This window comes from Salmo salar, chromosome ssa05 (assembly GCF_905237065.1).
Source record: "Salmo salar chromosome ssa05, Ssal_v3.1, whole genome shotgun sequence".
Lineage (NCBI taxonomy): Eukaryota > Metazoa > Chordata > Actinopteri > Salmoniformes > Salmonidae > Salmo > Salmo salar.
In genome coordinates, this window is record NC_059446.1 from 55,990,770 (window position 1) to 56,018,768 (window position 27,999).

Sequence of the window (27,999 nt, forward strand, 5' to 3'; positions counted from 1 at the left end):
TATTTTTCTGCCATTTTACTTATAAAAAGTATTATAATCTAACCTGAGAATAGCACGTCTGCTACAGGGGATAGAGACGGGTAAATTTAGGTTTTGATATTACAAAAAAAGAAAACAAAATGAACTACAGGCAACAATTTCCTTCGCTACCTTATTACTTGTCACCATAATTGACCGTGCTCACTTCCCACTAAAAAAGTGTTTATTTTGCAGTTGAATTCTACACAATCAGTCAACTTTGGCTATATTCCGCTGAAGAGCAACAGTTATAAGAGACAGTTTCGAGCAAAACAGGATAACAATTTTATTCTGCACTTACAAAAGCACAAGGTCACAGAGTAGGAGAGCTTGTCGAGGTGGAATTGTTGAGTATACATGAATTTTCACTGGGTTGAGTATTAGTGCTGCTTTGCTGATTCCGGAGCCAGACTGTACATGTCTAAAACTCTCAGATCAGGCACTAAAACACAAATTGACCTATTCCCATTTCCCCAAATTCAGAACAAAATACATGATGCAAATCCAGTCATCAATAACATTGGTATCATCATCAACTTGCCTGTTTTGCACGTTGAATGCATTTCAACTTCGTTATTGTCCTAGATGAGTGAAAGAGTGTCTGAGATTAAAATGTTTTCCAAGTCTTTATTAGCATCCATTCGTTTGCAAAGAGAGGAAATTCAGAACACAGATACGAAGTGCAAGGACGGGAGGTTTCTCTGTTTCTATCTTGAGCAGTGAGTTGGTTAATTTATTCTCTCCAGAGTCTTTTTCCCTGGGTGCATTAATCTCCATTTGATGTGTTGGTTACAAAAATAAAAGCCAAACATGATACTTGTGGTTATTCTTACACATAAAGACACAGATACATCATACAGTCGCAAAAAACATCCAGACTTCTGTAGCCGCTAAATTCAGCTCAGCAGTGAACTCAATGCGCTTTCTCAAGAGTGAGTTTAACGTGACAATGTTGAAATAAAAAAAGAAAACTTGGTAGTGTCTGAAATGTCATCCTATCCCTTCCATAAATCACTACTGTTGGTCAAAAGTAGTGCACTACATAACAGGGTGCCATTTCAGATGCAACCTGTGATGTTCCACCCCGAATCATATGCATTTGGACTCACTTCATATGTCAGGTGACATTTTAAGAGCTCAACCTTTCTCTCAGAGGCTGTATCAGTGGTCTATCAAATGCTCTATAATCGAACCCGGCCACAGTCTCAAACCAGCCTTAAAGATTGTGTTTTAAATGGCATAATTGTAGAAAAAGGACCAGCGTACACAGTAAATTAATTATTGATTACTATTTATTTTCCCACTAACACCAGCGGCCATTGGCTTTACTTCAACATCACATATTTATATAATGTTGCATTGACGCTATTTTAACAACAGCTCTGTTAATGCAAGCACTGTAAAACTGAGATATTGGGCAAAGCACAGCTATTCCTCTGGGTATACCAAAATTGCATCCTTGAGATAGTTGTTTTAGCTCTGTACTCGAGCACTTTGGATTTGAAATTATACAATGACTGAGGTTAAAGTGCAGAAAGTCAGCTTTAATTTGAGGGCATTTTCATCCATATCGGGTGCTGTTTAGAAATGAATACACATAAATGAATGTCACAATACTTTTGGTCCCCTAAAAAAAAAATCAGGGGGGAACTATGTAAAAAAAAATATATATATATATATATATATATATATATATTTTTAAGTGCTGTAAAGTACTCAAAGGTTTAGTATTTTGTCCCACATTCCTAGCACGCAATGATTACGTCAAGCTTGTGACTACAAACTTCTTAGATGCATTTGCTGTTTGTTTGCTTGTGTTTGATGATTACGGACAGTCCTGAATGAATCGAGAACAATGACGAGTGAGAAAGTTAGAGGCATAAACATCATACCCCCCCCAAATATGCTAACCTCCCGTTATCGTAATGGTGAGAGGTTAGCATGTCTTGGAGGTATGATATTTGTGCGTCTAACTTTCACTCATCATTATTCACGATTCATTCAGGATTATCCATAATCATGGTAGCATCCACATTAAATGTAGAAGTGTTTAGAAACGAATGTACAATAAAAGGGGCTCCAAAATGACAATGCATTATTTACCATTGATTTCTATTGGGCACAAAATAATCTGAAACAATCAAAACAAACAGGAAATGCATCCAACAAGTTTGTAGGGTCACAAGCTTTATATAATCATTGCATGCTAGCAATATGGGACCAAATACTCAACTTTTGACTACTTTACTACACAAGTGAATTCATCCAAATACTTCTGATCCCCTAAAATAGTTGGGACAATGTACAAAAAGTGATGTAATTTCTAAACGGTTCACCCGATATGGATGAAAATACCCCAAAACTAAAGCTGACAGTGTGCACTTTAACCTCATAGTCATTATATAATTTCAAAGTGCTGGAGTACAGAGCCAAAACTAAAAATGTGTCACTGTCCCAATACTTTGAGCTCAATTTATATCGGTGTCACTTTGAAAAACGCCTAATAATATTGCCAACTATCAAGGCATTCTTTCACATAGTTCTGCAATGCAGCGGTTTATTTGTATCGTGTTTCTGTTCTACTGGCTGGTAGCCTACCACTCACTCATACATCATCTATTCCTCTAGGATACATGAGCTTTTCTAAATGAGTCTTTCTGGGCATATTTTTAACAATACACAAACTAATAAATTAAAAACTGCTAACGTAACAAAATTGTAATATGACCCTCAACCACAAATACAGACTAAAATAAAACATGACTGAAGAGAATGGGAAAAGAACTCCTCAACAACAAAATATCCAACGTCACAGTCCACAGGTGAAGAACTAAATAAATATTGAAAGGGAGGGAGGAGTTGTGCAGTGGGTTTCTCTGGGCTAGTAGAGGGTTTCTCTGGTGGTTGTGACCTCTTCTCTCTCTGAGACATGTCTATGGTCTACATGGTGGCTTCTTTTGTCATTTCGACTGATCCTGGATCAGTCAAGTGCAGCCAACAAAGCAGCAGGAGTCTGCCAAGAGTCTCGTATGCAGCCAGGGAAGACTGTCTAACTGTCTGCGACTGTGAAAAAGAGTGATTCGTCAGTCGCTCGTTCGTTTTGTTCTGCTCCTACGTGTCATCTCCAGTCTGCCTCGTCCTCCTATTCCTTCTACCCATCCTGCTCTCCCAGTCTTCCTTGTTCATTGTGGTGGCGTCTCGCCCACGCTTTCGATGCCGTGCTGCTGGAGCTGCGCTCGGAGAAGGGCATTCTCATTCTTCAGCTCCTCGATCTGAGACGAACAACAAATGGGTGTCCTCAATGTAATCAATGAATTAGCAGCAACTTAGCAAAATACAACATCAACTTCTAGGCCTCAATTGTTCTTTCAATGATTCTAGACAGAAATGTCTGTTGTATACACTTTCCAACAAAAGTTTTAGACAACTCTGGCCACAACATCCATCGGTTTTAAATCTCAAGGTACTGTCCTATCATCCCAGTTTCTCCTCTGGGCTATCACACACTCACTGCCTCTCTCTCCCCCACAGGACTGGAGACTTCACTTCTGAGCATTAGAATGAGGACATGAAGAACAGTGCTTTGGGATTCAGTAAGGAATGAAAAGGCAAAACACTTTCCATGCAAATATATGCTATAACTTCATTTTGAAGTAAAAACGGCACTTCGGTCGTCAGACGTAAAATGACCGTTAAACGTAATCAAGCGCCTACATTTGTTTGAACATTAACCCTTTCTGTTCGCAGGAATGTGATGCTATGTGATAGCCGGGTCCCAAAAATCGGTTTGTGCGGTCTTGCCAACTCCAATGTTGTGCCTGACAATGACCATAGAAGTTGGCAAGACGGCACAAACAGATCCGGGTCCAGGCTCGGCCTCCGATTCTTTGTGATAGCCTTCTGTCTAGGCTGTTTTACCTGCTGTCTGCAGAGCTCGTTGTCCACCTGTACTCTCTCCACCTCTTTGACACCGTCCAGGAGCCTCTGGTTATTCTGACGGAGCTCTCGGATGTAGTCACACGCCTTAGACAGGATGCCCCCTTTACTCTGGGGGAAGGAGAGAGGAGTTCATTAAGACATCCCGCCGTGTGGACGACAGGAAGAGTAGCCGCTGCTTTCGCAACAGCTATTGGGGATCCTAATAAAATACTAATACTTGTGCATGCACACACACACACGTCTAAATGAATGCAAACACCCTCCCACACAATTGATTCCAACTCAAAAATTGTATTTTCCCTAAGCCTAACCTTTACCCTAAAAATTTACCTAACCCCTAAGCTTAACATAGCCTTTATAAAAGGGAGGACCGGCAATATGTCCTTACCTCTCTGAATTTAAGTTGGTTTACCATTCTTGTGAGGACTTCTGGTACTCACAAGTATATTAAAATGTGTACACACACACACACACACACACACACACACACACACACGACAAAGCTGCTGAGTGCCTTACAGAGTGACTTACAGCCCCCGTCTTGGTGCTGTCTATGTTGCAGTCGGGGATGATTTTGGAAAGCGTGACGATCCAATTGTTGATCTTGTCTCTCCGCCGCCTCTCAACTGTTAAGACACACAGAACAGGTTTAGAGAAAGAGGAACAATAGGGATACATATGGGGAGTGGTTAGTGTCTACATGGATATTTTTCTCTGTATGCCTTGAATAGTCACTTAGCTAGACATGTGACATTGTGGGAACAACCGACAGTTCAACAGCAGCATCTAGTGGTTGGTTGAGATACAAAATGAAATTCCAAAAAGTGCCTCCACTTGAGAAGTCTTTGGGATAGAAATACACTGCTCAAAAAAATAAAGGGAACACTAAAATAACACATCCTAGATCTGAATGAAATAATCTTATTAAATACATTTGTCTTTACATAGTTGAATGTGCTGACAACAAAATCACACAAAAATAATCAATGGAAATCCAATTTACCAACCCATGGAGGTCTGGATTTGGAGTCACACTCAAAATTAAAGTGGAAAACCATACTACAGGCTGATCCAACTTTGATGTAATGTCCTTAAACAAGTCAAAATGAGGCTCAGTAGTGTGTGTGGCCTCCACGTGCCTGTATGACCTCCCTACAATGCCTGGGCATGCTCCTGATGAGGTGGCGGATGGTCTCCTGAGGGATCTCCTCCCAGACCTGGACTAAAGCATCCGCCAACTCCTGGACAGTCTGTGGTGCAACGTGGCGTTGGTGGATGTATTGAGACATGATGTCCCCGATGTGCTCAATTGGAATCAGGTCTGGGAAATGGGCGGGCCAGTCCATAGCATCAATGCCTTCCTCTTGCAGGAACTGCTGACACACTCCAGCCACATGAGGTCTAGCATTGTCTTGCATTAGGAGGAACCCAGGGCCAACCGCACCAGCATATGGTCTCACAAGGGGTCTGAGGACCTCATCTCGGTACCTAATGGCAGTCAGGCTACCTCTGGCGAGCACATGGAGGGCTGTGCGGCCCCCCCAAAGAAATGCCACCCCACACCATGACTGACCCACCGCCAAACCGGTCATGCTGGAGGATGTTGCAGGCAGCAGAACGTTCTCCACGGCGTCTCCAGACTCTGTCACGTGCTCAGTGTGAACCTGCTTTCATCTGTGAAGAGCACAGGGCGCCAGTGGCGAATTTGCCAATCTTGGTGTTCTCTGGCAAATGCCAAACGTCCTGCACGGTGTTGGGCTGTAAGCACAACCCCCACCTGTGGACGTCGGGCCCTCATACCACCCTCATGGAGTCTGTTTCTGACCGTTTGAGCAGATACATGCACATTTGCGGCCTGCTGGAGGTCATTTTGCAGGGCTCTGGCAGTGCTCCTCCTTGCACAAAGGTGGAGGTAGCGGTCCTGCTGCTGGGTTGTTGCCCTCCTACGGCCTCCTGCACGTCTCCTGATGTACTGGCCTGTCTCTTGGTAGCGCCTCCATGCTCAGGACACTACGCTGACAGACACAGCAAACCTTCTTGCCACAGCTCGCATTGATGTGCCATCCTGGATGAGCTGCACTACCTGAGCCACTTGTGTGGGTTGTAGACTCCGTCTCATGCTACCACTAGAGTGAAAGCACCACCAGCATTCAAAAGTGACCAAAACATCAGCCAGGAAGCATAGGAACTGAGAAGTGGTCTGCACCTGCAGAACCACTCCTTTATTGGGGGTGTCTTGCTAATTGCCTATAATTTCCACCTGTTGTCTATTCCATTTGCACAACAGCATGTGAAATGTATTGTCAATCAGTGTTGCTTCCTAAGTGGACAGTTTGATTTCACAGAAGTGTGATTGACTTGGAGTTACATTGTGTTGTTTAAGTGTTCCCTTTATTTTTTTGAGCAGTGTAGAAACAATATCTATTGTCCACTTAATGTGGCTTTGGCTTCAACAAACAAAAACATCACAAGGTGCAACTCATTTAAAAAGAAATTCAACATGATTTTGCATACACTACATGGCCAAAAGTATGTGGACACCCCTTCAAATAAGTAGATTAAACTATTTCACCCAGACCTGTTGCTGACAGGTGTATAAAAAAAATATATATAAAAATCGAGCACACAGCCACGCAATCTCCATACACAAGCATTGGCAGTAGAATGGCTTGTACTGAAGAGCTCATTGACTTTCAACGTGACACCTTCCCAACAAGTCAGTTCATTAAATTTCTGCCTTGCTAGAGCTGCCCCGGTCAACTGTAAGTGCTGTTATTGTGAAGTGGAAACGTCTAGGAGCAACAACGGCTCAGCCGTGAAGTGGTAGGCCACACAAGCTCACAGAACGGGACCGCCGAGTGCTGAAGCGTGTAAAAATTGTCTGTCCTCGGTTGCAACACTCACTACAGAGTTCCAAACTGTCTCTGGAAGCAACGTCAGCACAAGAACTGTTTGTCGGGAGCTTCATGAAATGGGTTTCCATGGCCGAGCAGCCGCACACAAGCCTAAGGTCACCATGAGCAATGCCAAGCATCAGCTGGAGTGGTGTAAAGCTCGCCGCCATTGGACACTGGAGAAGTTGAAACGCGTTCTCTGGAGTGATGAATCACGCGTCACCATCTGGCAGTCCGACGGTCTAATCTGGGTTTGGCGGAAGCCAGGAGAACGCCACCTGCCCAAATGCACAGTGCCAACCTTAAAGTTTGGAGGAGGAGGTATAATGGTCTGGGCCTGTTTTTCATGGTTCAGGCTAGGCCCCTTAGTTCCAGTGAATGGAAATCTTAACGCTACAGCATAAAATTACATTCTAACTTTGTGGCAACAGTTTGGTGAAGGCCCTTTCCTGTTTCAGCATGACAATTAGTGCACAATGCAAAGTCATACAGAAGTGGTTTGTCAAGATCGGTGTGGAAGAACTTGACCGGCCTGCACAGAGCCCTGACCTCAACCCCATCTAACACCTTTCCGATTAATTGGAACGCCGACTGCGACCCAGGCCTAGTCGCCCAACATAACTAATGCTCGTGGCTGAATGGAAGTAAGTCCCTGCAGCAATGTTCCGACATCTAGTGGAAAGCCTTCCCAGAAGAGTGAAGGCTGTTATAGCAGGAAAGGGGGTGGGGGGGGGCAACTCAATATTACTGTCTATGATTTTAGAATGTATACAAAAGTACCATATACTTTTGCCATGTAGTGTATCTTGGAATGTAGAAGTAAAGCACAGAGTTGCATGGTTAAGATAGAGTGGGGCGGCAGGTAGCCTAGTGGTTTGAGCATTGGACTAGTAACCGAAAGGTTGCAAGATCGAATCCCCAAGCTGACAAGGTAAAAATCTGTTGCTCTGTCCCTGAACAAGGCAGTTAACCCACTGTCATTGAAAATAAGAATTTGTTCTTAATTGACTTGCCTAATTAAATAAAAGGTTAAAAAAAAAAAAAAAAAGATTGGCTCTGGGAGAACATTGCTCACCTTCATTGTGTTGAGCTCTCCTCCTCTCATCTCTGGGTGTCCGTGGGCCATCCATTTTCCTATAGACAAAAACAAATGGCACACTTCACCCATTTTCAAAACCCGGGAGTCCTCAGGCCACCTCTGTACAAAACAGGTGGAACTCTTCAGACTAAAAGAAAAAATTCTTTAGACTACAGCGCTCCACGCAACTAATCTAGTGCAGAAATCCCCCACCAGAACCACTATCTCAAAGCACCTGACCCTTTTACAATTACACACCACTCAGGCACCAGAGCAGTAATATGCAGGGGGGGCCGCCCTGCACTGCCTTGGGCAGCCGTGCTGATCTGAAGCAGCCGTATGGGCCAGTATATGAGGCAATAACACCACCTTGGTGCTGACAGCGAGACGCAGTGACTGAAATTACTGATTGTCTGACGGCCGTCTAGACAGGCAGCTTTCTTGGAGGTGTACGTGCCCTTCCCCGCTGTACCCCAGGGAGTCTAAGGCGCGGGCATCATTATAATCCTAAATTGCGATGTTGTCGCATTGGTGTCCAGAGTACGGCTAATGACAACTGTTTTTCCTGTGTGTGTTATGTGTGTGTGTCTTCCCCGAGGTATTCTTTAATTAAGTTCCCCATACGTGACAGCCAGATGAGCTCATGAAGGCACTGGGGACAAGATGCGCAGGGCCGTGGCAGTAAACTAATACAATTCAACAGCACTTACTTTGACAAAGCTTTAATCCGTCTAATGAATTGTGTCATAAATTAAACCAAAACAGTTGGTGTTCACACAGTGCACTTACCTTTTTTCGCATCTAATGAGTAAAAGCAATTAAAAGCAAGCTAAAACAAAGTGGGCTGTTTTTACTTTAAACTAGCTCTTCAAGGTCTTACAGAACTGAACAACAACTCATGGCAATACTGCATCAGGAGTACCATCAAAGAGTACACACACATTTCCCAATGCTAAATGTACCTCAATCACATCAAGGGTCTAACATAATCACCAGGGAATTGTACTAAAGGGAATAGGGAGGTGGTATGATTGCTCCTTCTTCTTTGTGGTATATGATCTAGGCCTAATTTGATTGGTTTATTGGTTGCAGGGGGAGGGGATGTGGAAGTTGTCCTCACCAGTTTAAACCGTCATGTTGCAGCATCTCGGTTTCGTCTCTGCGAACGGCAGGTAAGCGGTGGAAGTTTTCATTTAATTTCACTTATTTGCACAGATCAAATATGTTCAGTCATGGATTAGTTTATGCGTTGTTGATGTAAGAATAAATAAAAATACACAAATTAATCACACACAAGAAAAACACATGGAAAGGAGGAATAGAATGGCAAACCACAGAAAAACAAGTCCTCCCTAGACAACAGCACACACTGCAGTGGTATTCAGCCCTTTTAGACTGTATATTTAACAGTGAAGTAGATAACTTTACTGGTAGCTAAGGAGACGTGGGGAAATCACTGCAGCCCGACACTAGAAATACAACTGGGATAGTCTTGTACGAACATCCCACACAAAAGCCCCAAGCAGCCTAAAGAACTTGAAGAGTCAAGATCAGTCCTAATAACAAACCCATAGCCCAACACCTTACTGTGTTGGGCAATATACCTAAAGCTATATTGTAAAATGGATTTTTCAGAGTGTAAGAGGCACAAAATCTCCATGTTGTTCTACAGGCCTGAGAATAAGAGTTCATCACATACAGGCAGGGAAATTGCAAGGCAAGGGATATCCACTCAGTCCAACACAAATTACATTTCAGAGGATCATGCGTTCGTTCTGGATGGCAAAACAAGCACGGCATTATGTCAAATTAAAAAAAAGCACTTTGACCTATTCTTCCAAACCATTTCCCTTATGTGCAGATCCCTTGAAACAGAATCTCATAACAAAACACACAACTCCTTGTTTTATATTCAAACACTTGCCTGGCACTCCCCCCTTCTAGATTATATGTTTAGTTTATGGGCATATTTACAATTTACTCACACCCCTTGGCTCTGGGCATGCAGTATGTCTTCATTGAAAAATAATAAGCACATTTAAATTCATTTCCTAAATTAACCAGAACACTAATGTAAAATTAATTCACTGACACACATATCATTAATCATCCATTTGGCATGAGAGATTATTTTGATTTTCAAAATGGATTAACCAGATTTAACAGTTTGGTTTTGATTCAGTGTTACTCATTCAGAGTGGTTTGAGGAAAATAGCTTAATCACAAGATAATGATGATTGAAAGAGATAAACAAATGAGGAGGAAGTAGACAAGGAAGAGGGAAACCAGGGCAACAAGGACACAACAACCCTGTGATGACATCATCCATCCCACAAGAACAGCTGAGTGTTCAAGAAAACCACACACACACACACACACGCAGTGCTGTCTGACCCAGGTCCAAGTCACACTCTTAATCAACCCACATCTCTGTGAAAGTAAATAGGGGGGTGCAGTGCAACTTTACTTTCAGTTTTTGGAGAGAATAGTCAATATACCATTTTTTCAATAGTGAATATCAGTGACTTTTAGTTTTCCAGTCTAACTGATACATCTCAGACTCAAATTAAACCAACTCTTAGATGCTCTAGAAAAATCCAGTTAAATTACTTCTTAATAGGTCATTATTGATGAAAGGTTGAAATTATCGCATAACACCTAGGCGTATAGGCTAGGTCCTACTTGCAAAACAGGTCTGACATGCTTGTGGAAGATGAACGTAAAGACTGCGTAGGTAGGTTTTTGACTGCTTAACATCTGGAGTGGCTCAGACTGCTGTGTGCATGGGCTCTCCTTTCAGAGCCCCCCTAAAATGAGGGACATAGGAGGAGAGGAAGAAACAGTGTGGTTGATACTCACTCAGGGTAGGGGTGTGTGCGCGGGGCTATGGTTCGCTGTGTGCCTGTCTGCAAGACGTCAGGAGGGGTCATCATCACGTAGAACTGACCTGTGGGAGAAGAGATGACATTGGAACAAGAGAGAGAGAGGGATGGGGCAGGTTGGAGACCTCAGTGACAAAGTCTTAAGGCAGAATTTGCTGAGTGACACTGGACTCTAGCACTGAGACAAACCTTGTGGCTGAGGGGATGAACAGTTAATCTCTCTCAGCCAGCACCGGGTCATGGTACTCAAAATGTCAATTTGATATGTGGTCATTCTTCTTTATGTCTGTTTGGTTGGGACTTGAACCAAAAGCGAGGGACAGTATTTTGCCCTCAGAGGACTGCTAGCCTAGCGTTAGAAGTAGAGGTGACTCACCTCCGGCCTGTGTGGGGTCGGAGGTGGTCTGCACAGACACAGTGCCGTCGCTCACAGCCGTAGCTGGGAAGTAGGCGAAGCGCGTCTCCCCTCCCAGCGTCTCTCCCACGGGGCTACCCCCATTACTGAAAGGGTTCTGGATCACAGCCTGACAGGGGACAAGGTGGGAAGGGTTAGCAAGCCCTACTGACAACACGGATATTACTTGATAATAATCAACTACAACAAGTGAGATATAACTTGTATAACGATCAATAGTTTGACACATTTAAGTATGTCAGGCTCCTTAGCCATTAGGGAACTGTGTCATTGTAAGGGGTGACAGTAGTGGCCTCGGTTCCTGGTACCTACCTGGGCCACTGCTTGAGGAGCGCCGGGGAAGGCGGCCGTAGAGACCACGCTAACCGGCCCTCCCCCGTCATCTCTCCCCTCCAGCTGCTGGTCAGTTACCTGGACAACGCGGTAAGTCACCTGAGGAAGAGAGGGAGACAGAGAGATGGAGAGAAACCAGAGTCATTAATTCTACAACAAAGAGCTTGGGATGCCTTCTAGCCTGACCATGGTCATTTTAATGTCACTGTGTTTTCAGTACTTGCAGGTTGTTGACCTCATACTGATGTTCACACCCTAGGCTATAGTATTTAAGCCCTTGCACATTGAATGATACCGTTAGGCCTATAAGTGATCTACACACTCAACGTATGCTTATATGGCAGAATGTGCCTAATTCAATATAAAAACAGCCAGATCCAGAAAAACACGGGTTCGTTTCAAAATAATCAGTATTTGTACCCCTTCATCGTGTGACTCGCCTCCTGACTAACATGTGACACCAGCCGCATGCCAATCCAGGAAGGGGATTGGAATCACATGATCACTCACACCAGCTCTGTTTACTCCAAATGAGCAGCGAAAGGAACAGCTTTAACTAGATTCATCCTTCACCCCCCCCCCCCCAAAGAATTGGTTTATGTGAAGATATAACATTTACTGTGACAATCAACAAAAGCGTAGACGTAAACATCCACAATTAACGAACCAATTTGACATCCAAACCTGTAGGCCTATCAATGTCCTGGCCGGTTCTATTGTCTGGGTTCAGAGCGAACGCACACAAGGCTCTCAATTCAACTGAGAGGCTAGTGTTGAATTACAGGGTTATTCAGGGTTTTCCATTGTGTAATACGGTTGATTCTCTAGTGGAGGGATGGACAACACCAGTCCTCTGGGGCCTGATTGGGTGTCCAGCCCCAGCTAACACACCAGACTCCAATAATCAACTAATCATGGTCTACAGTTGAGAATGCAATTTGTTAAAATCAGCTGTGTTTGCTATGGATGGGGGGAAAGTATGACACCACTCTGGCCCCTGGGGACCGGAGTTTCCCACCCCTGTTCTAGTGTGAGTGAGTGATGCAGTAAACTGACCTCATACAGCAAAAACAAACCTATGTGAATTCAGCTAGTTAAATGTTTCTAAAATCTGCAAAACGCTGTTTACGGGACACCCACCTGACCACCCTCAGAGCGGAACTGGTACTGAATGTTGTGGTCCGCGAATGCCTGGGCCTGCTGAGTACTGCCTATGGTAACAGCAGTCTGCTCCCCTTCCCCGTCTCCTGAGAGAAGGACAGTGGAATGAGAGGATCGATAGAAGGATGGAAAAGAGAAATAACACTCAGATATCCATTGATGAAAAATTAGTGAGGCAAGGAGCATTATTGCAAAAAAAGCTAGGCCTAAAACTATTTGACACTTAAGCATGTGTTTTTGGTCTGTTCTTTGGTCGGTTTTTAAAGAAGCAGGTTTTTTAAGAGGATGTCTGAAATGTCAGTACTTTGAAACGTGTTAAAGAGTCAGAATGGTGAAGTTACGCACAATGGCACACATGCATGCGAAACACATACATCCCAACATAAATTCTTACCTTCTAATTGGACGACCTCCTCCTCTTGTTTTTCGTGACTAGGAAGACATAAACAAGGAACAATCCTAAATATAGGCAAGCAAGGTCTAGCAGACAAGGTTAACAGAGTAGGGGATGGCAGTGGAGTACAAATGTTACAGTGACCTGGCTAATTGCCAGCAGTGGCGGAAAAAGTACCCAATTGTCATACAGTAAAGATACCGTAATAGAAAATGACTCAAGTAAAAGTCATCCAGTAAAACACTAGAGTAAAAGTCAAAGTATTTGGTTTTAAATATACTTTAGTTTCAAAAGTAAATATAATTGCTAAAATATACTTAAGTATAAAAAATAAAAGTGAAAGAATAAATCATTTCAAATTCCTTATATTAAGCAAACCAGACTAGAGGTCGACCGATTTAAAAATCGGCATGGCCGATTAATTAGGGCCGATTTCAAGTTTTCATAACAATCGGTAAATCTGCCTTTTGGGCGCCGATTACATTGCAATCCACGAGGAAACTGCGTGACATGCTGACCACCTGTTACGCGAGTGCAGCATCAAAAGGACCTTGTGGCCGCAAGGAGCCATGGTAAGTTGCTAGCTAGTATTAAACTTATCTTATAAAAAAAACAATCAATCTTCACATAATCACTAGTTAACTACACATGGTTGACGATATTACTAGGTTAACTAGCTTGTCCTGCGTTGCATAGGGATGCCACCCGTTCGATAAAATACGTAACTGTTCCGTATTTCACTGAAAGAATACATTTTTTGTTTTCGAAATGATCGTTTCTGGAATTTGACCACATTAATGACCAAAGGCTCGTATTTCTGTGCTTATTATATTTGAATTAAGTCTATGATTTGATATAGCAGTCTGACTGAGCAGTGGTAGGCAGCAGCAGGCTCGTAAGCATTCATTCAAACAGCACTTTACTGCGTTTGCCAGCAGCTCTTAGCAATGCTTGAATCACAGCACTGTTTATGACTTCAAGCCTATCAACTCCCGAGATTAGGCTGGCAATCCTAAAATGCCTATAAGAACATCCAAAAGGTATATGAAATACAAATGGTATAGAGAGAAATAGTCAATGCGTCATAAATCCTATAATAACTACAACCTAAAACTTCTTAACTGGGAATATTGAAGAACTGGGAATATTGAACCACCAGCTTTCATATGTTCTCATGTTCTGAGCAAGGAACTTAAACGTTAGCTTTTTTACATGGCACATATTGCACTTTTACCTTCTTCTCCAACACCGTGTTTTTGCATTATTTAAACCAAATGAACATGCTTCATTATTTATTTGAGACTAAATAGATGTTATTATATTAAGTTAAAATAAAGTGTTCATTGTTCATTCAGTATTGTTGTAATTGACATTATTTTAATAAATCGGCCGACTAATCAGTATAGGCTTTTTTGGTCCGCCAATAATCGGTGTTGAAAAATCATAATCGGTCGACCTCTAAACCAGACGGCCCCATTTTATTGTTTTATTTATTTATTTATGGATAGCCAGGGGCATATTCCAACACTCAGACATCATTAACAAAATAAGAAGTATTTTTACACCACTGCTCCCTCCCTTACATCGGCGTCATTAAAAGGCATGGTCATCGCCTCCTCAAGCACAACGAACAATGGCAGACTGGGGCTTGGGGCCGATGTAGAGATTGCTCTGTCATTTCCTGGTTGCTAAAGTTCTACACCCGTCGCTCAATTTGAATAGTGTAGGGAATCATTTTGTAGGGAATCATCTAAATTGCAGGACAATATATTTTCAATAACAAAAAAACATGGCTGCTTGAAGTTGGTGGACTTAAAGTAAAACAGTCTCCATCATCGTCTATGCAATCTTGAATCCTTGAGGAGGTAACCACCATGGTCTACAGTATGATATCTGGGATCCTTGGGACATCATTAACCTCCTCACATAATTGTGGGAAAATGTAATGCAGGGAAGGGGGAGAGTTGTTTATATTCAAAGTGTTGTTGCAATTCACCTAGCTTCCACATGGATGAGATATTCTAAATTTAGCATGTTTAATTCTTCAAGAATCAATGGGCAGTGTTTTCCTCTATTCAATTAGCAGTGGTGGCCCACTACTGCTACATTCTTGCCACTGCTGCAAAAAAACATTATTAAAAAAAAAAAATTAAAAAAAAATAACACACACACACCGAGTACACCAAACATTAGGAACACCTAAGGTGTCAAAAGTATTCCACAGGGATGTTGGCCCATGTTGACTCCAATGCTTCCCACAGTTGAGTCAAGTTGGCTAGATGTCCTTTGGGTGGTGGACCATTCTTTATTACTACGGGAAACTGTTTAGCATGGCAAAACCCAGCAGTGTTGCAGTTCTTGACACAAACCAGTGTGCCTGGCACCTACTTCTATACCCCGTTCAAAGGCACTTAAATCGTGTCTTGCTCATTCATCCTCTGGATGGCAAACATACACAATCCTTGTCTCAATTGTATTAAAGCTTAAAAATCCTTCTTTAACCTGTCTCCCCCCCTTCATCTACACTGATTAAAGTGGATTTAACAAGTGACATCAATATGGGATCATAGCTGTCAGAGCAAGTGTATACTCATATATTAGGTGTGAATGTTTAAACGTTAAAATGTTTACATGAAGTTGGGATCATTAACATTAAACATCCCTAACCGAAAAACTGTTTTTTTCCCCCCTCCACATAATTAAAATCACAGGGCAGTTATCACAAAACATTATTTTCCCTGTTATAGCCCAACTAGACAATAGACAATAAAAGGCCTGGGGAAAGTTGTGTAATTTAAATAAAAACAGGGAGGAAGAGGCAAACTTTAGGCTATTTTAGTGAATATGCGAGGCATGCAAGACAAGACATTGCGAGAAGCAGAATACCAAGAGATCATATAGGCACGGTTCTGCCTGCCCCATCCTCTCTTGGGGGCTGCCCTGCCTGCGCTTTCTCATGGCTAATGATGCAAGCGTGTGGTCAGTCTTCGGTCTGTTGCATGTAAAATAGCCTAGCCTGTATCAATTACACTTGAAAGCGCCTCGGCTGTTTGTCTGTCTTTTAGGGTAGGCTTACACTATGGCTTATTAAAATGCTGACACAAAACCTTCTCTGGCGATATGAAGCGGGACTAACGTCCATCACTAGGCGACCAGAACTGTCAATCAAATAATATTGACCACACTCTCCTAAAAAAAAAGTACTTTAATGTTTGTTAAATGCCGTGGCTTACCAAGACATTTAGTAGAAAGAAAACACATCTAGCTACCCTACCATAACAAACATGAGTACATTAAATCAGAAAAGATGATTGTTGTCAGGGTAAAAATACAGATAATTCTATGCCGGAGCAGAATTCTACTGTCTGAAATGGTAGGCCTACAGACGCTTCTGATGCGTCACTTTTTTTTTATTCTCTAAAAAGTACATTGTTGCTATCGACACGCTACTGTAACTGAGTTCTATGCCTGTAAAGGGTTGCGGTAGCTATAGCTTCATTACCTGGCCGTAGCGGTCATACATAGGCTACGTCACATGATCATTATTCTGCATCGTGAATTGACGTGGAATTTTATGATTTTAACAGAAAACATTAACATATTATATGCATTTTTTTTAAAATATGTATATATACACACACCACACTGTACCAGTCAAAAGTTTGGACACACCTACTCATTTCAGGGTTTCTTTATTTGTACTATTTTCTATATTGTAAAATAATTGTGAAAATAAAACTATGGAATGTAGTAGTAACCAAAAAAAAAAAAAAGTGTTAAATAAATCAAAATATTTTTAATATTTCAGATTCTTCAAAGTAGCCACCCTTTGCTTCCTGGAAGCTGAAAATGTCCCAGTTCTTCCCTGGCTTGCATACTCAAACATGTCACCCATTAAGCATGTTTGGGATGCTCTGGATCGACGTGTACAACAGCGTGTTCCAGTTCCCACCAATATCCAGGAACTTCGCACAGCCATTGAAGTGGTGCGAGAGAAGGTACTGACTGGTTCTGATCCACACCCATACCTTAAGGCTTAAGGTATCCGTGACCAACAGATGCATATCTGTATTCCCAATCATGTGAAATCCATAGATTAGGGTCTAATGAATGTATTTAAATTGACCGATTTCCTAATATGACCTGACCAAATTCACATAGAATTGGACATTATAGATGTGTCACTCTCATTGAAAGCAAGTCTATGAAGCAGCAGATCTATTCTCTCTGTGCCATTTCTATTCTTCCCGGTCTTAAGTTTCGTTTTTGTACACCTGCTTCAAACAGCTGAAAATACAGTGTTTGGTTATGGAAAATATATTTCACTGTGGTTTAGATGGTACAATGATTCTCTACACTGTAGTTACTTGTGTTGTGGCAGAGCGATTTCTACATAGTGCATATTTAATTTACAAGTCCAAAAATGGATGTAGCAACTACATTCTAGCTGTAAGCTAGCAAGTTAACTTTGTATCTCTAACTAACGTTATCTAGCAAGCTAACTAATGTTAGTTCAGTGTTACCGAAACTGATAGCCCTAGCTAGCTAACGTTAGTTTAGTTAGTTAGCTGCCTAGCGTTACTACTAGCAAGATTTAGATTACTTACTTACTGTAAATTCACTACCGTAGATAACCGTGTTTGCATGAAATGCTGTGATCGTTTGCTATACTGTAACCCTTTCCTAATTGGATTTGCTAGCTTAACTGTGTAAAAATATTACTAAAATAAACCCCTTTTTTATATCTAGTTTATACTACACATAATCAAGCTGTTCTCTAGAAAATGGAGGCCAGGCCTTCGCTTGCTAGAGGAGACGTCCGTACATGACGGAGAGGAAGTGGCGGGCATTGTATTACCTTGTCGCGGTGTCCAGACTCTGTTCGAGGTGCATATCCATCAGGGTTGGAATAAAATGTGATATTCACTGACACAGACGCGTAGATGGAAGTGCTGATCACGGGAACAAACACTCGGGTCATGTGAGAGAGACAGTCCAAGACACGTGAGGCATAGATCGGACTCGAAGTTAAAATGGAGACCGCTGCCGCTGGCTGGGGTTTATGTCGCTCTCGAAGCTTTCGTTCTCACGGTTTCACTCGCGCCACTTGCACTGCTAAATTGAGTCTGTGTCGTCAGGATAGCAACTTGGACTGTTGGAATTGTTTCGTTGCAAGGTTATGGCACAGTAATTCGTCGAGTAATTTTGGTAAATGTTTTCTCACGCTCGGTTTTTTTATCCTCTCAAAACCTCTGCAGTAAACCAACGTCCGTCGTGTCTCACAAAATATGGAGTGGACTGTTCGTGTTAGCGAATTTAATTCCCCGCCCTGCATCTATTTTTGTTCAACTTTTGATCTTGGAAGAGGAGTATGTAGAAATGTGTTTTATGTACAGTATGCTACACTGCAATGTTGATTTGATGTGCCCCTGTTTGAAATGAATTTCAAACTTCTCGATTCCATTATATCCATTGCGTGCCAAAATGTGTATCATTACACAACATTACAAATACACCTCTGATATTTTTTTTCTGTCTGCATTCATGTCTGATATTTACAACAAAGATGGTTTAGAAACTGTTCGGAGTACAAATCAAGCTCATGTGACATGATGCTGCTGATCACGTTGGTTTACTCAGGTGAGAGCTGAGATCGAATCCGGGTTTTTGCTTTAACCACATGACTACCCTTTTTAAATAAAAGTGGTATACGATAACAAATCGCACCATTTTGTGGCGCATTGAGCATTTCGTGTGCAAAGTCTACCTAGAGACAGTGGTTGATATTTAATAACTCAATTTAAATAGCTAAATTAAGAGAATATGTGAAGGAGATTCTTCCACTGATATTTTCTATTGACAACCAAGGAACATGTTGCATATTTGATATGATTTAATACAACGTTTTAGATTGTGTGAGCATGATAATGTTCTTGACAGCTTCCCTAAATATGATCTACAGTAGCTCAGTCTTAGGAGTTTGCCAGAGAACAAAGATCCCTAGTGATAAAGCAGCTGAAATTGTGCGAGTAACTGTGTTCTGGGCCCGGTTTCCAAAAAGCACGTTATAGCTAAGTTCATCTCAGAACCATATGGTTCTAAGATGAACTTAGCCATAAGATGCTTTTTGGAAACCAGGCCGTGGGGACTGAAATTCTGGGTTGACCTCTCTTCGTCCGCTTATGGCAACCATTGGTATTTCTATGCATCTTTAATGCCATTGCCAACTCACTCTTCCATTCCTCAGGATATACTGTATATCATGGGCTTGATTATGCTTCTGGTTCCAAAGAGTGTTTTCTCAAAGTCTGAGAGGCCCCCAAAGAGTATATATTTTCAGGTATGATTTTAACTGAATGTGTGATTGTTTGGTCAACATGTTCCTAAAAGTATCGACAGACCAGTGACAGTCAGTGCCGTTTAAGATGAGAGAGGAAGATTTGTATTTCTATTACAGCATTTTGGATGATTCTTAATCATATTCCATTCACCTAGTTCAATGTAACAGCGACAGGTTTAGGCTACTAAATGATACTCAAATTTTCCCTATACCCATCATAAGGTTGCTACAACCTAGCCTATGAATGAAAGTTTACAATGTAGGTGCACACAAGTCGAGAGACAAATTTGAGTTGACAGACAATGACACGTGAACATAAGGTGACATTCAATACCGCCTTGCAAACTCTTGCCTGCATCTAGCTGATATAGGGTGTAATCATTAATCCAACAGTTGCAAACGAAAGTTTCTATTGGACACCTTCAGATATTTTAAGAAACTTTTTTCAACAGAATCGGCGGAATGAATACACCCCTGATCAGGTGTAAACACGTTTTATTCCTTCTTGCATCTATGCGCTCTCCTCTCACCTCTTCCCTTTGCTTGTGGACTTCAATGCACAACACATCAGTTTAGCTGTGTGACCAGGCGAAAAAACCTTTCCAAGCCAAACCGCTACACACATTCCACATCGTTGTCACCATATTAGCTAAAGTAACGTCATAGTCAGCATAGCTAATAGAACTAAGGCGTTAGTAAACCCGCTACAATCATGCAGTAACGTTACAGTGTACAGTCAGTCAGTCAGTCAGCAGTTACACCGGCGTGCCCCTGTGGCAATAAATGAGTAATAACAAAAGCTTACCTTAACTTGGAAGAGTTCCAGTGTTGTCTTGGAAAGTCATAGCCAGCTAGCTAACATAGCAAGCATCCTTCTGTTTAAGCAGGGTGTTTCAGCAGGCTAAACTTGGTAGCTGCATTTGCTAGCTAAGTAAGTGAAACCACTAGCGGTTCTGGGGGGCCCCCTTGTGGCCCCCCTAAATGTGGAGTATGAAATGATTTTTACATACATTTTTGCTATATTTTTTGGGGGAAATCCGTTATTAGACAGTGGCAACAATGATGATTATGAACATGGTATTTTGCCTGCTAATGCCTGCAATGCAGTGAAGAAAACGATATGACAACAATAACGCCTAATGTAACTGGCCCCTCTAACAGTACAACTGGCCCCAGCTTGCCCCCCCCCCCAGTTGAAATGGTCTAGAACCGCCACTGAGTGAAACTGAAAGTTATTTTTTTTTAATGAAATTTCTATCGCTTCTCCTTCATTTTGGAAGAAATTAATTTATTCAAAACTGTTCAACTATTATCTTTCTCTTTGAGTCAACTACTCACCACATTTTATACACTGCAGTGCTAGCTAGCTGTTGCTTATGCTTCCAGTACTAGATTCATTCTCTGATCCTTTGATTGGGTGGACAACATGTCAGTTCATGCTGCAAAACCTCTGATAGGCTGGAGGACGTCCTCCGGAAGTTGTCATGATTGCTGTTTCTAAATCTATGGAATGGGGTGAGAACCATGAGCCTCCTAGGTTTTGTATTGAAGTCACTGTACCCAGAGGAGGGCGGAAGCTAGAGTGCTGTTGAGGCTAATGTAGACCTTTGCAAAATGGTGTGTTTTAATCAATTATTTGGTGACGTGATTATATTTAGTATAATTTTATTTAAAAAGGATAACTTTTTAAATGTTAGAACATTTAACATTTTATGAAATTCAGTGAGGAGAATGGTCCTCTTCTTCCTCTGAGGAGCCTCCACTGCTACAGACAATCTTGAGATCACCTGCCTATGATGTTTGAACCAGACTTCTATTCCCATTATCTTTTTATTTTTTTTACTATGAAGTGTTATTGAACCCTATCCACTTTATATTGGCCCATTGTTTGTTTTCATAATCTTACATAGTTGCTGCTACTCAATGTGTATTATCTCTGCATAGTCACTTTATCCCTACCTAAATGTATATATTCAAATCAAATTTTATTTGTGATATGCGCGCAATCCCACAGGTGTAGACCTTACCGTGAAATGCTTACATACAAGCTCTTAACCAACAATGCAGTTCAAGAAATAGAGTTAAGAAAATATTTACAAAATAAACAAAAGTAAAAAATAAAAAAAAGGCTATAGCCATAGATAAAACAAAAGGGGGGGGGGGTTCAATGTAAATAGTTCGGGTGGCCATTTGATTAATTGTTCAGCAGCCTTATGGCTTGGGGGTAGAAACTGTTAAGGAGCATTTTGGACCTAGACTTGATGCTCCGGTACCGCTTGCTGTGCGGTAGCAGAGAGAACAGTCTGTGGCTTGGGTGACTGAAATCTTTGACAATTTTTGTGGACTTCCTCTGACGGAAGGCCTGGATGGCAAGAAGCTTGGCCCCATGTACTGGGCCATACGCACTACCCTTTGTAGCGCCTTACGTTTGGATGCCAAGCGGTTGCCATACCAGACAGTGATGCAACCGGTCAGGATGTTCTTGACGGTGCAGCTATAGAACTTTTTGAGGATCTGGGGACCCATGCCAAATCTTTTCAGTTTCCTGAGGGGGAAAAGGTGTTGTCATGCCCTCTTCACAACTGTCTTGGTGTGTTTGGACCAAGATAGTTTGTTGGTGATATGGACACCAAGGAACTTGAAACTCAGCTCCACTGCAGCCCTGTCATTAATGAGGGCCTTTTCGGCCCTCCTTTTCCAGTAGTCCACGATCAGCTCCTTTGTCTTGACGTCATCAATGCACTTATTGATAAAGCCGGTGACTGAGGTCGTATACTCCTCAATGCCATTGGATGAATCCCTGAACATATTCCAGTCTGTGCTAGCAAAACAGTCCTGTAGCGTAGCATATTACCTCAGTTACCTCAACTAACCTGTACCCCTGCACACTGACACGGTACCGTCACCCCCTGTATATAGCCTCGTTATTGTTATTTTATTGTGTTACTTTTTTTCGAACTTTTGTTTATTTAAAAAAATTTGGCAAATATATTCTTACTTACTTAAAAAAAAAATCTGCGTTGTTGGTTAAGGGCTTGTTGTATTTGTACCGAATACCTGTTGTATTCGGTGCAAATACATGTAATTTTTTTACATAAAGAGTTGTTTTCACCTCATGTAAGCAGTTTATAAAGATGAGCTATTCCTTTAATTACACCATGACCTTTACCCTAGTTGACCCAAGAGTGGAACACACTTCCTGGGTTTTGTGTCCGACTGAAATAGTAGGAGCACCAGCTTGTTCTCTGTGATTGGTTACAGGTCACTTTTGCTGACAGTCTTCAATTTCGCATAATTTAATTGGTTCCAACAATGGGCGGTCCCGTTTAGACCCGCCTTCTTTCTTTTCAACGGAATCGTAAAATATTTCCGACCTTTCCTGCGTTACCGTTCTCCTAGCAGCAGAATATTATGCTGGCAGTGCGATCGTGGGTTTTCTTTTTCAAAATAACAGTCCTGCAGAGACACGCAAACTTCATTTTTTTTTTTTAGCACAAGTGCAGCACAACTGTTTTTTACAGCATTGCAACCCACTCTGAAAAAATGTTTTGATAATTTGACGCATTTTATTTGCAATATTAAATTATTTATCCCAGTATGTTGAAAATGATTGTGTAGGCTATATTTAAAGAAATACACTTTTAATAAAATACAAATATATGTTATTGGAAATACTCAATAGAGTCTGCAAAACTTGAATTGGTCTTGTGCTGGGCAACTGGTTTAATACAGAGTACTGGTGACTCCTTACTCCACCCACTCCTTTCACTGCAACACAATACACGGTAGATGGGATACTTATTGGCTTGTAGAGAGAGAACTTTTCTACCTGTCTCAGCTAAAGTGGGGTGGGAAATGTTCAGTAGGGTCTCTACCAACCAAATATGTGTAGTTTTGGAGGGGGACTGCTGCTGGCTGAGAACGAAGTCCTTCTGGGTATGTACAACACTGTCCCACTCCAAAATGAACCATAATATTTGGTTAGTAGAGACCCTGCTGATTATTTCCCACCCCACTTTAGCTGAAACAGGTAGAAAAGTTATCTCTATGAGCCAATATGTAACCCATGTACAGTCTATTACGGTGTCTTGCATTGGGGGCTATTAGGGGACACACAATAGCCGCCAGTGTCATGTCTTTTTGCATTATTGGTATAAAAATAAATAATCTTAAAACATATTTGGGATTTGTTTTCATAAATTACTCATTGCATTTTCTTGTTGTCACAATAGAAGTGGCTATTGATTACAATTCAATGTCTTTTGAATGAGTTATCCATTTATTTGAAAGGTTTAAATATTTACCATACCGAAGTGACGTTATCATTTGTGCTGCTAGCAGAATACTAGTCTCTTGCTTCTTGGGTGAAGGTTCGTTGCGGTGACTGGGTAGCTAGCTACTGTACTGTATTGCTGAACCGAAGAATCGCTAACAATGTCGCGGGTTCTTGTTGGAGTTAAACGTGTAATTGACTATGCTGTCAAGGTAGCTACTTCCCCACTGTCTTGTATTTAAAAGCAATTCAACATTTCACCTGCAGAATTTTGGTTCGAGACTTCCTATGGCAGCTAGCTAACGTAAGGTGGGTAGATGGATGAAGGGTTAGTTTAGCAAGCTAGCATTCATTGTTTGAATGTCAAGTCTGTTCAACTAACAACCATAACTGCAAGGAAAATACCAAGGTCATTACAGGGTTGTCTAGGTAACAGTTAAGGTTAATTTGTCTAGCGTGCTACTTCTAGATTTGGTAAAACGATAAACGACTGTCAAAATGTAAAAAAGAAAGCTAGCTAACAATGCATTGTCACTGTGTTGTGACAATGTATTGCAAATGTTAAGCTACATGTATAATCATCATTCAGGCGTCATCAGAGTGATTTAAAAACATAAAATCAACTAGGTGTCACAGCATCAGGACAGTTAGATAGTAGGCTAGCACTATCCAAGCCACCCCTATCAGATAGTTCCAAGGTAATACTTTTTTGTAAAGGAAGCCTAGCACCATATCTATTACCAGTTATTTCATACTACAGTCTGAGCACTCCTGCTTCAGCTGCACATAACTAGATCCCTGTAGCTGTCTCTCGATGCACTCGTTAAGCTATGTTTGTACCCTCCCCTGTCCCATATGCTGCCCCAACTTTTATCAGATGAAGGGTGGTGTGTGTCTGAGACACTGTCTGGGCCAGTCATGTATTTATGAGGTGACTAATATATATGGGCTGGACTTAAGACAGAATTTTGGCGTTTTAAATGGTTTATTTACAATGGCTGTTCAATACTATTGGGTTAGTGGCAGGCTTTCAAAAGTGTTCCAGAATTGGTTTGACTGCCTCACAAATTCAATTGGAAAGTTCTGAGAGCACACCTACATTGGGCCCACAGCAACTATTTCCGAGTGCACAGCGTCCCCACACTCAACTCTGGCACATTGACTGCATGCACTTCATGTCTCCAGCCTCTGTCTTTGTCTGTCTCTCTCTGACCCTTCTGAGTGACTATCCAGTAGTCACTTATGTTCATTAGGGCAAAGCTCTTTGAAACTGAATTAGCATTTCTTATTGGAGTTCAGGTAGTCCCACCCTTTTTCAGTCTGTTTTTTTCCCTGTTTGGTGCCTAATGAAGACAACCCTGCTCTCTCCCCTAGATCCGCGTGAAGCCCGACCACAGCGGGGTGGTGACAGATGGCGTCAAGCACTCCATGAACCCGTTCTGTGAGATCGCTGTGGAGGAGGCCGTCAAACTCAAGGAGAAGAAGTTCATCAAAGAGGTGGTGGCCGTCAGCTGTGGGCCCGCGCAAGTAACGGTAAGAGTGACGGAATGCTCTGACGACACCATTTTGAAGTCGGGTGTATTCAACGATGCAAAATATTTTCCTTATTCTACATGACATTATACATATCTGTTCTACTCAATTCATTTATATCTTAACGTCCTGTAGTTTTAGGCTTCATTTCTATCCGAACACTCTGTATCATTAGGCTACATCCTCCTTAACAGGCCTTCAATAGCTAACATTTGGAGGGAAGCTTTGGATCTTGTTTCTTCATTAGGATAGCGGTCATGAGTATGTTTTCATTCTATTGTAAGAAGGATTCTGCAGATGGTCACCTCCAACTTGATTGTGTTAATGATTGTATTATTCTGTCATTGTTCTCAGATGGTGTTCTTATATAATTTTGAGAACCCTACCGCTCAAGTGTTTGTATTTTGTGTGTGTGTGTGTGTAGGAGACCATCCGTACTGCACTGGCCATGGGGTGTGACCGCGGCATCCACGTGGAGGTCTCAGGAAAAGACTACGAGGCCATGGGACCCCTGCAGATCTCCAAGATCTTTGCTGCCCTAGCCAAGAAGGAGGAGGCCTCACTCGTCATTCTGGGCAAACAGGTCATCCGATGCAATAGATTGCGCCACTGCCACACCAATGCCAGTTGACTTTGAAATCGAACCTCATGATCTCATGTAATGCTCACTGATTGTGTTGGTATTTTTTGACAGGCCATTGATGATGACTGTAACCAGACAGGTCAGATGACGGCAGCCTTGTTAGACTGGCCTCAGGTCAGTAGTGGTTTCTTCTTGTTGTAACCCTTTTTCTCAGCAGGAATCACTAAACTGATCTCAGAGCATAGAGGCCTTGTTTACTGTTAACTGCTGACTTGGATACCATTGTAGTCCGGACCAGGACCTTTTCTCATGGTCTTTATAAGCATTAGCATATCGACGTAATGTCAGGTGAAGAGACCAGCTGAACTAGCAGGCCTTAGATTATGTCACTACAGTCAACACAGTCTGCACTGAAAAGTAGACCAAAGGCCAAATGAAGGGCAAAATTAGGGTGTATTTACATGGTTAAACCACCAGATGTCACACTTGGATTGCCTCGTGGCCTACAACGGGTTTGCAATTGTCAGGTAACATAGGAAAGAAGGCTTTGTTTTAGTTGTAAATTAATTTGATAATTTCAGATAATATTCAATCTCAATGTGGATTATGACATCTACTAAATGTAGGACCTCCCATTCTTGCAGGGCACATTTGCCTCTGAGGTGACCATCGATGGGGAAAAGGTGAAGGTGGTGAGGGAAATCGATGGTGGTCTAGAGACCATCAAAATCAGCATGCCAGCCGTCCTCACAGCAGACCTTCGACTCAACACCCCCAGATACGCCACCCTGCCAAACATCATGGTAATACACACAATGTACATTTCCTCACAAAGTGTACACACACACACACACACACACACACACACACACACACACACACACACACACACATAGCACTTTAATTTCTCATCTCCTTCTCCCTCCACCTCCCAGAAAGCCAAGAAGAAGAAGATAGCCAACATGAAACCAGCAGACCTGGGGGTGGACATGGTGTCGCGAATGGAGGTGTTGAGCGTGGACGAACCCCCAACGAGACTGGCCGGAGTGAAGGTGGAGACGGTGGATGACCTGGTCGCCAAACTCAAGGCTAACGGAACAATCTAGAGGCCCTGTGGGAGCCAAAGGGAGAGTGCAGGGGACACAGGGGTGAGTCTCAATACCTAAAAATAGTATGACTGTTTGAGATAGTATTTGTAACCCATTAGAAAATGTCAGAGCACTGATGAATTTCATGTTCATGTAACAACTGTGAATGGTGAGAGAAATTTTCATTTTTGGGGAATCTGCTTCTTCCACCAAATTGCCTCAACTGTAAATGCAGACCTTTGCCATAGTGTGCTGTACTTGACCAAGCTCAGTGTTTCTGTTTCTATTTGGCTGTAATATGTAATTTCCCCCTTTCATTTTGCAGGTCTCTGTTTGAGAGATGTAACAAAGTAATTTAGCAAACATGGAGGACTGGTTGCATAAGGCAGAACCCATCGCCACCCGGCCCTCTGTGTTTAACTCTGACTTCCATGATAGTAGCCTACTGACCTGGAATAAAGAGATACTGAGAAACACTGTCCTATAGGAACCCACACAGCCCAGAGGGTGAAGAAGAAGAGGGTCTGTTGTTATTGTGCAATTTAATTCACATGGTACATCTGTATTGTAATTAATGTATCTTCTCTGTGAGTAGAGGTAACTAGGTATGGAGGACCTAGACTCAAAAAATGCACAACTTCCAAGCCAGTAATATAAGTCAGTAACTTTCTTTCACCCATGTTTCTGTATGTGTTGCACTATACATTTAAGAGTGTCACAATAACATTTTCATCTGTAACATGGACCTATGAAAACCCTACATTGACACATCTGGGCTATGCAGTTTGAGTTGGATGCTATGTGTAAATAAGAACCCAAAGTTGCCGAGCTGAATGTGCATTCAGGGTTCGTGATATGTCTACTGACTTGGTTTGTATAAAGTTTATATAAATATCATTATTTCTGGGTTGGGTGGCAGCTCTGGTTGGACAGTGTCTCTCAGTAGATGTGGGAAAATGATTAAAAAGAACACACGCAAAGTTGACTCTTTACCATAAGCGCCTCTTCTGTTTAGATTGTACAGCATCCTACCATAACAATAAAGGTATCTTTCATATCTACATCTGC

The 27,999-nt window shown here is 41.9% G+C and overlaps 2 protein-coding genes across 9 annotated transcripts; one reads left to right on the forward strand and one right to left on the reverse strand.

Moving 5' to 3' along the window:
* Positions 1–631: 631 nt before the first annotated feature.
* Positions 632–18,267, reverse strand: LOC106605158 (upstream stimulatory factor 2). Of its 6 annotated transcripts, none has more exons than XM_014200529.2 (11): positions 17,973–18,267; positions 13,115–13,152; positions 12,700–12,803; positions 11,539–11,658; positions 11,188–11,335; positions 10,789–10,876; positions 9,050–9,088; positions 7,927–7,985; positions 4,489–4,583; positions 3,937–4,065; positions 632–3,290 (listed from the first exon to the last, which is right to left on the reverse strand). In XM_014200529.2, exons 1-11 carry the CDS (start codon positions 18,011–18,013, stop codon positions 3,201–3,203), a joined length of 951 nt encoding a protein of 316 aa, XP_014056004.1. In that variant the 5' UTR covers positions 18,014–18,267; the 3' UTR covers positions 632–3,200. The 6 variants fall into 6 exon arrangements, with proteins under 6 accessions (XP_014056004.1, XP_014055999.1, XP_014056000.1 ...); XM_014200524.2 differs by having other exon boundaries at positions 4,477–4,583; XM_014200525.2 differs by having other exon boundaries at positions 12,700–12,806.
* Positions 18,195–27,994, forward strand: LOC106605159 (electron transfer flavoprotein subunit beta). Of its 3 annotated transcripts, none has more exons than XM_014200530.2 (7): positions 18,195–18,483; positions 25,102–25,260; positions 25,685–25,843; positions 25,955–26,017; positions 26,488–26,646; positions 26,779–26,991; positions 27,257–27,994. In XM_014200530.2, the coding sequence occupies exons 1-6, from the start codon at positions 18,403–18,405 to the stop codon at positions 26,947–26,949; spliced, it is 792 nt and encodes a 263-aa protein (XP_014056005.1). In that variant the 5' UTR covers positions 18,195–18,402; the 3' UTR covers positions 26,950–26,991; positions 27,257–27,994. The 3 variants fall into 3 exon arrangements, with proteins under 3 accessions (XP_014056005.1, XP_014056006.1, XP_014056007.1); XM_014200531.2 differs by lacking the exon at positions 18,195–18,483 and adding an exon at positions 23,761–23,939; XM_014200532.2 differs by lacking the exon at positions 18,195–18,483 and adding an exon at positions 23,787–24,036.
* The last annotated feature ends 5 nt before the right edge of the window (positions 27,995–27,999 follow it).

Coding starts and splice junctions, on each gene's coding strand:
- LOC106605158 (XM_014200523.2), bottom strand. CDS start 18,013: ATGGATATGCACCTCGAACAGAGTCTGGACACCGCGACAAG. Junction 9,089..10,788: donor CGCACACACCCCTACCCTGA/GTGAGTATCAAC, acceptor TGCCGTTCGCAG/AGACGAAACCGAGATGCTGC. Junction 4,066..4,476: donor CGGGGGCTGTAAGTCACTCT/GTAAGGCACTCA, acceptor TCCTTCCCCCAG/AGTAAAGGGGGCATCCTGTC.
- LOC106605159 (XM_014200530.2), top strand. CDS start 18,403: ATGGAGTGGACTGTTCGTGTTAGCGAATTTAATTCCCCGCCCTGCATC. Junction 26,018..26,487: donor CCTTGTTAGACTGGCCTCAG/GTCAGTAGTGGT, acceptor CCATTCTTGCAG/GGCACATTTGCCTCTGAGGT. Junction 26,647..26,778: donor CCACCCTGCCAAACATCATG/GTAATACACACA, acceptor TCCACCTCCCAG/AAAGCCAAGAAGAAGAAGAT.